Source organism: Cyprinodon variegatus, unplaced genomic scaffold (genome assembly GCF_000732505.1).
Source record: "Cyprinodon variegatus isolate N-32 unplaced genomic scaffold, C_variegatus-1.0 Scaffold310, whole genome shotgun sequence".
In the NCBI taxonomy this organism is placed as follows: Eukaryota; Metazoa; Chordata; class Actinopteri; order Cyprinodontiformes; family Cyprinodontidae; genus Cyprinodon; species Cyprinodon variegatus.
This window is the reverse complement of record NW_015150763.1, coordinates 398,025-409,107: the sequence shown is the minus strand read 5'-3', so window position 1 is coordinate 409,107 and position 11,083 is coordinate 398,025. Positions and strand designations below refer to the sequence as shown.

Below are 11,083 nucleotides of genomic sequence, written 5' to 3'. Positions count from 1 at the left end.
AACCTGTTCCTCTGACAGTTGGGAGATGTGGTTCACTGCAGCATACGACTCAATCTTGGGATTAAAATGGTTGACGATTGCCCTGAAAGACAAAAAAAAAAAATAAATAAAACTAAATGAAGTTACATTGGATATTTTAAATATCCCTTTCAGACATACCCACTGCCCGTGTGTCTGTTTTTAGTGTTTGAGCAAAAAGATGAGAAGATGCAGTTATGTAGATTGGCTTAGTGCAGACAAGAGATGATCAGACGTTTATCAGAAATGTTTACTTTATAGAAGGTCTGAACTGCTGATCCTTTTACCTTCCAAGGCCTACATCTAAAATACTTCAGCAAAGTAATAATATACAAACACATCGTACACTTAGACATTAAAGCTAAAATTTGAAAATAAAATTAGTCAATCAAGGTTATTTCTATAAAATTTCTTTAAAGACAGAAAAGGGTGCTGGTTAAGTGCAATGCAGTGAATTAACAGGAAGAATGAAAAAGTACAGATAGATTATGGTGTGAAAACAGATGTTTACGGCTTAATAAGGTAAAATCGCATCTCTAAAGCAGCACCAAACATCAGAATATGGGCTGAATTCTGCGGAAACTTTTTAAAAGTCATGTAAATATGGTCAGCAAGGGGCTGACCGCAGTCTAAAGAAAACAGCTGGAATAGAACAATGTACACTCCTTTTGATTCAATACATTTAACAGAGAAACAAAAACCTGACTGTAACACATGACCACCAGAAGTACACCTTTATTACACCATCTGAAGAGGATTGCAGAAATCGAGCTCCCAAAATGTTTTCTTTCGCCCCATTTATGCTACCCTTTTGAAAAAGTGCCGAGATCGGTCTGAGCATGGCAACAGAGATAACAGTTGAGTGTAAATGGAATGCAGCCGAACTGGACCGTGCCAAACAACACAATTAACTGATCCAAGCTTGGTCCATACTCGGCATGGATCGGTTTCAGAGGGGTAGCTTAAATGGGGCAATAACTAGATAAACTACTGGGCCTGGGTGGTAAACTGGATTTTAACTGTTAGCGTCATTCACTACAATAACCAGCGACAATTTTCCCATGTCTGTAAAAGAAATGAACGTAATTTTGCCTGTGTGCGCTTTTGGCCTATATTTCCTTCCCCTTTAAAACACTGCAGCATGTGTGTAATCACGTTACTCCACCCTTCCAGTCAGAAGTGTAAACATAGAGAATGGAGGTTAGCCTAGTGAAGAAGCATCTAATACAGCTGTAAACGAAATTACATAAGTTAATCCTGTGGAGCCGAGCAAGAGTAGAAATGAGAAAGAAGAAATCGAGAGCGCGTTGTTAGAGTTGAGCACGCAACAGATCGGTTTTGAGTAAAGGGGTGTGCAAGTTTAAACTTAAATGGGTATAAGACTTAATGTGTTATGAATAAATCAATTGTATTTCCTGCACATGCCTTGATTTCTGATAAGAGGAGCAGGAGCATTTATCATGCATTTATCGTTATCAAGGTAAGACTGCCCAATTTATCATGACATTGATTTGAGGTCATATTGCACAGCCCTATAAAGGACCTCAACAACAAGTCAGTTATACCCTTTTTTCCCACTGGCCGAAAAAAACCCAGTTTAAACCTGGGAACAATCTGCTTTTAGTGGCAGTGGGAACGGTTCAGTGACCCGTGTCAACCAGCATCAAACAGCTCTGCAAGCGAACCGCATTAAAATCACCTTAAAACAGGTCGGCTCAGATCAGCATACAGTGGGAGCACCAGAGCTGGATCGACCCAATAGTTACCCTGATACCATGAGCGAAACATTCGGACGTCAACACACTGCACCAGTTGAGTCTGATCTAACAATCCGAAACAATCAGTTTGGTGGGAGAGATTCAGACCTAATGGAGCAAAACAATAAAGCACATTGACAACGAGCTAACTTCCTTACATGTTGCTCTCCATTGTTTAGTTTCCTGATTTCTGCCACACTGGTGAAATAATCAACGCTAAACCAGCGTGATGGTGTCACCAGAAGGCAGCAGTTGTTGGGGGGCAGAGGCCATGCAGCTTGTCAGCAGGAGATAACACGGCTTTTTTTGTCAGTGGATCAGGAGCCACATGCCGATTGTTAGCCGGTCGACCGGTGTTTGAAAAAAACACAATCCATGCATGGAAAATGTTAAACAACTGTAGCAGAAAGTAACATCTAGTTGTCACCAACTCCACATAATAGCAATTTTAAAGATTTTATTCCGCATCTTTACCAAAGGTGCCAATATGATGCTGTAACTTCTCAAACACTGCAGTAGTTAAAGGCAGCCAGAGTCAGATTTATCTCCATTCTTTCTAACTTACTTTCAAACTGAAAGCTCACTTATGAAAGCAGCTTATGTGCAAACTAATGCAGACAAGTCGGGAAACATTACCAGCTGCTGCCAGTCTGCTAACTCCATATTAGTTATCATCTCATTCCCTTCTTCCAACTCAGGGAGGCCTCCAGAGAATCTCATATGGAAATTCAGATCTCTCCAGCAATAGCATTTATTCTGAGGAGTAAACTGCTTTATAGCTCAAATACAAGGTGATTTAATAAGCGTAGCTGAGAGATAAAATGGTTAATTCAGTGTTCATTTGGAGTACCTAATATATCAAATATATTAACATGGAAAAAGCTGGAGAGATTTCTCATCCAATGTAATTCCTCTGTGAGCACAGATTGATGACAGTAGAGAACTGATGGAAGGAAAATGGAATCAGTTCCTTCATTTGGCTTCATTTGTCAACCATCTAACTTCTTTATACCCTCCTCTGCTTTCATTCAAATGCTTTTTATTCCTCCCATATCATTTTTAGGTTCTTGAAAAAGAGTATCAGTGAATATATATTCAAGTCCTGCCATAAATTTAACGTTGGGAGGTGGTCTGAACTTTTACTGGTTCTTTCTAGTAATGAATTTGATTTGATTTAAATATTAAACTGTAGATCTGGGTTTATATTTAGGGTTGTTGTCTTGTAGAAAGGTCCAGTTCAAATGTCAGTCTAAATTCTTCTGCGGGTTTGCACTTTTATTTACAGCGGAGCCAAAAAGTATTTAGTCAGCCAGTAATTGTGCAAGTTCTCCTACTTAGAATAATGAGAGAGGTCTGTAATTTTCATCATAGGTACATTTCAACTATGAGAAACGAAATGAGAAACAAAATCAAGGAAATCACATTGTAGGATTTGTTAAGAATATATTTGTAAATTATGGTGGAAAATAAGTTTACTATTTGGGAACGGATTCAGATTTTACTAATAATATTTGTGCCATTGACATTCTAGCTTAACCATGGATCTCTGCAGCTCCCAATAAATCTGACTGTTTCCAGATTAGGGATTGAACGGAGCTCTGTGGAATGTTCAAAGCTCAATATCTTCTTTATTATTCAAACCCTGTTTTAAACTTTTCCACATCTTAATCCCTGTCTGCAGTATTCTTTGTTTTTCATGATGCCATTTGTTCTCTGACAGACCTCTTAGGTCTTTACAGGAAAGTTGGAATATACTGAGATGAAACTATAGACAGGTTGACTCTGTTCACCAGTTAGGTGACTAATGAACCATATTCTATTATCTGCTATTCTAACACATAAAAGCATTTTTAAAAATGTGTGATTTTACTTTACTCTTCAATTAGGAGCTACTTTGTGTTGTGTCCATCAAATAAAATGTTAATGAAACACATTGAAATTTGTGGTTGTAATGGGACAAATTGTGCACAAGAAGAAGGGGTGGAAAACTTTAATACCAAACTTTTTGTGTTGCATTAAGGAGAACCTTTCCTTTTGAGGCAATTCTCCAATCAGTTCTGATCACTTTTACCTTGTGTAATTCAGCACCTGCTTTATTTCAAATAATTGAAAATGGATGGTGTCCTTACCGAATGTTGACCAGAGCGTGCGTAACTTTGCTGGCTGCCTCCTTCCATTGGCCTGTGTTGGTGGATACTCTCAAAACTGCAGAGAAGAAAGAAAGAAAGAAACACAATCCTAATTAGCAAGAAATGCTGTTCCGTTCTACAGTGGAAACATTGGTTAGTGACAGCCGAAAAACCCAGGATCTCTTTGTATGCACTTGGAAGAACATCCCTTCCCTCTAAGAATTAATTTCTAATTTTACGTTTCCCATTTTTCACAATAATCGTAATTTACGAAATCTTGTTGAATAAAATAATCTTTTTTCTCTCTTTATTTGGGGAAGAGTGATGATAAGCTGTGCGTTCCTGTACTGCCCCTCAGCTCGAACAATTTTATTTTGCATGCCCCAGTCTGCTATATATGCGCTGTGACTCCAAACCTGACTCTTTTCTCTTGCGATTGACAGATTGTATTTTATATTCCCTGCAAAGCAGATGTGTTTTACTTAGTAACTTTCCCGTCAGACCCATGAAATTAAAGCTGAATTGCAATGTAGTCAGACTAAAATAGACCTTTGCTCTAAGTCAGTTCGGGATAAACATGCCCCCTTGCTGAAAATCTCGTTGGTGTGTTCATTCACATTGACTGTAACTTAGCCCGAAGTGCCACGACCTTGTATGGCAGGATTTTCTGTCGGTTTGGAAGCAAAATCGTATTCAGTGCATTCAGGGCTTAAATTGCTGTTTTTCGTGGCATCTGCTGTTATTTGATATCGTAATTGGCTAAAACCAAACTTTGCAATGCGGCCAGTAGGTGTCACTTCACCCGTTGAGCTCAAAATATTCTGTTGAATGTCCCTCTCTTCAGCAAATTTGATCAGAACGGTACCAGAATAATATGTAGAACTAAACCTGAGTGCTACACATTATTAGTTTTGTCTTGCCAGGTTAGCCTTTTCTCTAGGATTTAATAGTGCATGAAGTTGGTTCCAATACTAAACTGGGACTGTGGCTTATTTATTGCAGCATCAGTCCTTTATGGTTCCTTTGGCCAAGAAAAACTGGCACCACATTTACAACTATAGTTAAAGGTGCATGGCCTAAACAAAAATGACCCCAAACCATTTGAGCTTAGAACTACTAATATAAGGTTTATTTTTTGTCTCTGTAAATATACCCTAAGGGTTCTATTTATGGAAAAAAAAGTACACCAGGAATAATAGTACGCCAGGAGTTGTTTGTCTTTCAGGACTTTGTATGCGTCCAGAGTGAGTTAGAGGTGGATAAATCTTAAGAAATGTCATATAACTTGAACATGCACTTTTAATTCTAAAGTTTAATTCTAAAAAAAACACACACATATACATATATATACACACTTTAACAATTATATTTTATCAAAATCTGAATAACACAAGCTCTCTCATATTTTCCATTTATTTTTTATTAAGTTAAAGAGGGAAAATGCAGCTTATAGAGCTTCAATAAGATCAGGTTCTTTTCAAATAAATCTATCAACTCGACTGATGATTCATTTATTTCACCCTGTTGCTTTCAAAATCCCATGGTCAAGGTTGCATTAATACATTTTGCTCAAAAAGCTGTTTGACTTTTCCAGCAGTCCAGATAACAGATTGTAAAGCACTTCTAATTCTGATAGAGATTAAGTTGGCGATATCAGGGTATTCGTTTGCAGGGAAACTAAGATAAATACTACGATGTATAGTTAAAACCTCACCATGCATTAAGAATAAAACAGGGGGAGGATCAACCCTTAACAGGATGAGATGTTTGTAAAGTTGTGGCTCTAATTAAGTTCTCAGGTTCTTAACTGGATCCAGAGCCACCACTAGCACCAGCACTAATTAAGCACTGTATAAGCCTTATGATTCTGCTCCCATTATGATGAACGATAAGGTTTTCTAGCGTACCCATACAGTAGAGGTTGTCGAAGACCTGGTGCATTCGTACAATTTCATAATACAGCTCATCATAGCTGTTGGATGTTGGTAGGAACGTGTCTCCATAGGTTATAAACATGTTGAACAAGTTGACCACCTGGAAAAGAAGAAACGTTTCACGATAAACAGACATAAAACATATAAAGATGCTACATTAGTATTTATAAGAGAATCTTAAGTCATACTGAAAAAGTTTCAGGAAAAAAATACACAAATTTTATATTAGATGAAGCCATAACTGATCTCCAAATGTCATTAAAGGAGCACTAATTGGTCTATCAAGCTCCCATCTCTACTTTGTGTGTCTCAGAGTTCCTCACCAGTAAGGCCAGGTAAAAGATGTTGTGCTTGGCCAGTAGTGCGGTTTCATTGGACAGCAGGAACTTCAGCAGGTTGATGAGAGCTGCACATAAAGACACTTGTATTAAAGAAATAATGAGGATTGTCGCCTCCCAGCAGAGGCAGATAGCAGCAGCCTGTGTCTTCATTAAGGTGGATAATGAAACTCAGGAGGAGGGAAAGCCTTTCAACACCATAGCAAAGCTCTCTGCAAGATTTTACAGAAGGAAAAAAAAAAACCATCATGGAAACTAAAATGAAAGCCTGCTCTGAATAAACGGCAACACAAACTGGCACAACAAGACACCGAAGAAAGATAAAAGCATCCGGTGTTTTAATTCGCCTATTTTTCGTCTACAGGTTTATTTTCTGTGAAGCCGTTATCGCCGGCAAGAAGGGCCAGTCGATGTTATTCAAGGCATTAATGTGATTATTGGTCTGATTAGAGAAATTTGTATTCCAATGAGACGCAGTGTGATGAGGCCATTACAAGCTGAAATGTTATCCTATTGTGTGTTGACCCAGCTAAAAGTAAGTCCTCCAGGATGGATGGATCTCTCTTCAGAGGATCATTATGCAACCTCAGTGATGCAGTACTGTTTTAAAACAACAAGCACATTGATTTAATAATAAAATTGGCTTATTCAGCCCAAATAGAACCAAATTACTCCAACTTCAGGGATAGCATAATATATTTATTTATCTGGTTTGTCCAAAAAGTCGCAAAGGCACGTCAAGTCATTACTAGATTAATATTGTGGTTAGGTAAACAGTGTGTGTAATAATCAGCTTTAACAAAATATAATAACACTTTGTGTCTGGATGTCAGCAACTCGTCTGTTAAAACACTGAGGAGAAATCAGATGCTGAATCCCCCCCATCTGACAGGTCGATCCTTCCCGCTGCTCACAGGCCAAACAGTACCTCAAAATGCAAACTTTTTCTTATCCTTAGATAAGATTAGATCCACACTAAAATTAAACTAACACCACTCTTTTGTGTGAAAGCTGATACTGAAGGAAGTACTTAAGTGTTTATAAGCTGGAGTTTATAAATGCTTAAGTACTGGTGACCATTACCATTAAGAATAATGTTTTGACAAAAGAAACAGAAAAACACAAAGCTAAAGATCACTTTACCTGACCACAGCTCTCTCCAGGTGTAGTGTAGCCGGATTCTGCATTTCTTCTGGTAACACAGCAGTTTGTGAATGATTTGTACACAGCGTCTTCACAAAAAAAAGAAAGAAAATAATTTACTATATATGAGAAGTGAACAGAAAATGAATTACAAAAATGTGCTTGGGATTTTGCATTTTTACAAGTATAGATCCATAGGAAAATCCTTCATCATATGAGTGACGATAAACTCCACCATTAGATCTGCAGAGAACAGAAAAATGAGAACTGTTAGAAATAACATACATAACATGACATTTTCAGGAGTTTATTCTAGGTAAAAGTGTAGCTTATTTAAAAAATGAAGAATAAAAAAACAAACATTACTTCTTTCTGTACATGCCCAATGGAATTACGTACCGGTAGCTAAAGTTTATAAATGTAAAACGCGGATGGATAACAAATAACGGAGCTAAATATTTATATACAATGTTAATGATTAAACTATACAAAATGTGCAGATCTAGAGCCAAAGTTAACAGAAGCAAAAAAAATCACTGATTTGGGAAAAGAAAGTTTTTCATGAATCTTTATTAAATTATATATATATTACACAAAAAGCTGTGTTTTCAATATTAAAAAGTAAATATTTTTTAATTGACTCAATGGGTTTGTAGAATGAGTGTGTTTACAGTGGAAAAGTTGTTTAGATGAACAGTTTGGATACCTAGAACAGCACAGACCAGTGGTCGTGAGGGGATGTTTTTGCCCGGGGTTTTTTTCCGGTGTCTCATCGGCTGAAAAAAAGAAAAGAAAAAAGAAATTAAATAATCTACTTATACAAGAGGACTGACATGTCAATTATCAGTTTTAACATCTTAGAGGAGTACATTTTACTTTTAATATCTGTTTGAACATGAAGATCGTTGAATGGTATCCTCACAGACTGTATGTCTAATTCCACTTGAAAAAAATAAAAATAATGATATTGAAAAACAGGTTCCAACTCTCCTAGGTGTGCCTGCTTCTTTTAAAAATACTCAAATATCATGTAGAACAGTTGAAACAGCTTAAATTCCCTTCCTGACAACCACAAACTTACCATTTTGTGGAGGCTGACTCTGAAGTTAATGTTGTCGTCATGAAGAAAGGCATCAGCATACTGGTCCTGTGGCAGAGCCAATCAAAAACAAAGCTGTTCAGACTATTGGCCAATTTAGCCAGATGTAAACATTTCAACACAGGGGAAGCTCCAACCTCAGCGATGCATGTGAGGATGATCAGGCACAGTCTGGCACTGTTGAGTCGATGCTCATCTGTAAATAACCCAAAATCTCTTACTTTTTTTCTTAGACAACTTTGATTTACAGGAATCTCTAAAGAATTTCCTTCTCATAGATACTCTGAGCACTTCTACAAAGTATTCTGAGAGTCTAAAGAGAATCAGAGCAGAAAGTTGGCCAGTCTATAAAAAAGAAGAAAAAAAAAACACTTTATAAAGCACCTTTGCGGACATCAACTGTGAATACTGCTGTATACCCACAGCTGGTTACATTCACAAATTTCCTCTGACAAAACGGATAATGCAAGATAAAAAACAAAGATAAAATAGTTACAGGCAAATGCTAAAGGTTTTCATGACAAAGGGGATATGTTCAGTCACATTAGAGCACATATTATAAGTAGCAGCAAAGTGGTGTCTATAACTGTGCAAAAAAACCTTTTTTGTTCTTAGTAAAATCTGCATAACAATTTTTTTCTTTTCTTTCTTGGACTCCAAGAAAATCCATCTGGTGAAGGGTGTGTGAAGTGTTATGTGTACCTCAGATTTAATAAAGCATAATATTAGAGCCTATTTACTTTTCTTTTGCTGCCTTATCTCTCGACTTTGTAAGTGAACTAAAGGTTCAAAGGATTTCATGACCAGGGTTACTGCAGACAATTCTCAGGTACATTTTAGCACACTTCATGTTTTGTTCTACTGAAAAGCTTTATTAAGAGCCTCATTTAATTTTCTAGCAGAATGTGGTACCTGCCACACTGCCAAAGGTACTTAAAACCAGATCAGTAACGATGGTGTTACTGTGACTGACTGGGCAGCAATTTCACCTGACAGGAAACCAATACAGAAGCCATCTAGGATTATCAAGAGGGGAAGGTATTAAACACTTTACTGAATGGATCTGAAGTCAGCTTCCGAAGCAGCCTGGAGTTCCTGATCACCATAGCAGAACCACAGCTTGATGGCCTCTATGCCAGGCCACATTCCTGCAGTTCATTCATGCAATAGGAGCCCCAAGCACTAAGTACAAATAAATTGACATACTTTTCAAAAGCCTTAGACATTTATGTTTGAAACATATTTTTGTAGAATTTTTTTTGAGACAATGAATTTGGATTTCCATCAATTTTAGCCCATAATCAGCATATTTACGATGATTTGAAATATTGCACTATGTAATGCCTCTATATTATATAAAACTTTCACCATCTGAAATAATGGAAAGCCATTTCATTCATATTAAATAAAAAAGAACAGTTAATAAATCATTTATAAATATTCAACTAAACTAAACCATTCAACTAACCATCAACTAAAGGAATGTCCCCATTGTCTTTTTAAATTAATTTAATTTAACAATTTTAATATATTTGTTCATTTTTGTATTACTTGGTTATTTTTGTATTTATTTTACTTCAAAACATCCATCCATCTTCTCCTGCTAAATCAGTCAGGGTCACAGTGGGTCTGGTGCCTATCACCAGCGGTCTGGAGAGATCCTGGACAGGTCAGAGACACGCGACCATGACGAAACACACATCTAAGGACATTATAGAGGTGCTACTTAACCTAAAAGTCATATTTCTGGACTCTGGACGTGTTGAACTGTGATGTTCTGATTGAAGGAAAAAAAAAAAAAAAAGAAATAAAACTTTACAGACTGGTGAGAGGTTGGGATGCTAACAAGACTTTGTTCTAACTGTTTATAAACAGTAACTGGATTTACCATGATACCTAATAATTACTGAGTATAAATCACCGGTTATCTGGTGGTGCTCATGGCTACAATTCACTGACAGAGTTAAAGGGAGCAGCATCACTTGACTTGTATCAAATTCATTATTTAAAAAGTATGTATCTGAGTGTTAGCAAGGTAAATATTAGCGCTTTTTTCTTGTAATGCCATTTGTGACAATAAAACGAGTAATAGGAAATATTTAACTTCGAAGTATTTCAATTTTTGCTGTAAAAGTAGACATAACTTAAACTAATATTTACACAATCAGCCCTAATATTTAGCTAATAATACTGTCACTACATGCATTAGTACTACTAAAATTATTTTGAGAACTGCTAAAAACATATACAGCTGCAAACAGAAAATATGTAACTTGACTTTAATCTTGTTCAATTAGTTTTCTACATTGACTACCGTATTTTCACGACTATAAGGCGCACTTAAACGTCTTTTTTTTCTCTCAAAATGTGTGGTGCGCCCTATGTGTGTTGTAACTGCGACTTTTGAGACCACCTCATTGAGGAGATGATGAAAGAGTGGCTGAATGTAAGGAGACCAGGTGTTTTTTTTTTCCACTCATCACCATCGCTGTTAATATGTAACTCCATGCGTGCCCATCTCACAGCTGATGTGAAAAACATGGGGAAACAAAGGTGCAGCAGAAGCAGCGAGTTTACATGCAAAGTCAATGGTTGACGCGCATATAGGTGCAGCAAAAGGTCCCGCAGCGCGTTAACCATTGACTTTGCATGTAAACTCGCTGCT

The 11,083-nt window shown here is 37.0% G+C and overlaps 1 protein-coding gene across 1 annotated transcript in view; it reads right to left on the bottom strand.

Annotated features, from left to right (window-relative positions):
• The window catches only part of LOC107090748 (chromosome unknown open reading frame, human C10orf76), a 45,101-nt gene that overhangs the window by 15,683 nt on the left and 18,335 nt on the right, over positions 1-11,083 (bottom strand). Inside the window, exons 16-24 of the mRNA XM_015384308.1 lie at positions 8,556-8,614; positions 8,401-8,466; positions 8,026-8,095; positions 7,502-7,562; positions 7,320-7,408; positions 6,162-6,244; positions 5,812-5,938; positions 3,905-3,980; positions 4-82 (exon numbers count right to left, since the gene is read on the bottom strand). Of these exons, the coding sequence (XP_015239794.1) occupies positions 4-82; positions 3,905-3,980; positions 5,812-5,938; positions 6,162-6,244; positions 7,320-7,408; positions 7,502-7,562; positions 8,026-8,095; positions 8,401-8,466; positions 8,556-8,614 (710 nt within the window). The remainder of the gene's footprint in view (positions 1-3; positions 83-3,904; positions 3,981-5,811; positions 5,939-6,161; positions 6,245-7,319; positions 7,409-7,501; positions 7,563-8,025; positions 8,096-8,400; positions 8,467-8,555; positions 8,615-11,083) is intronic.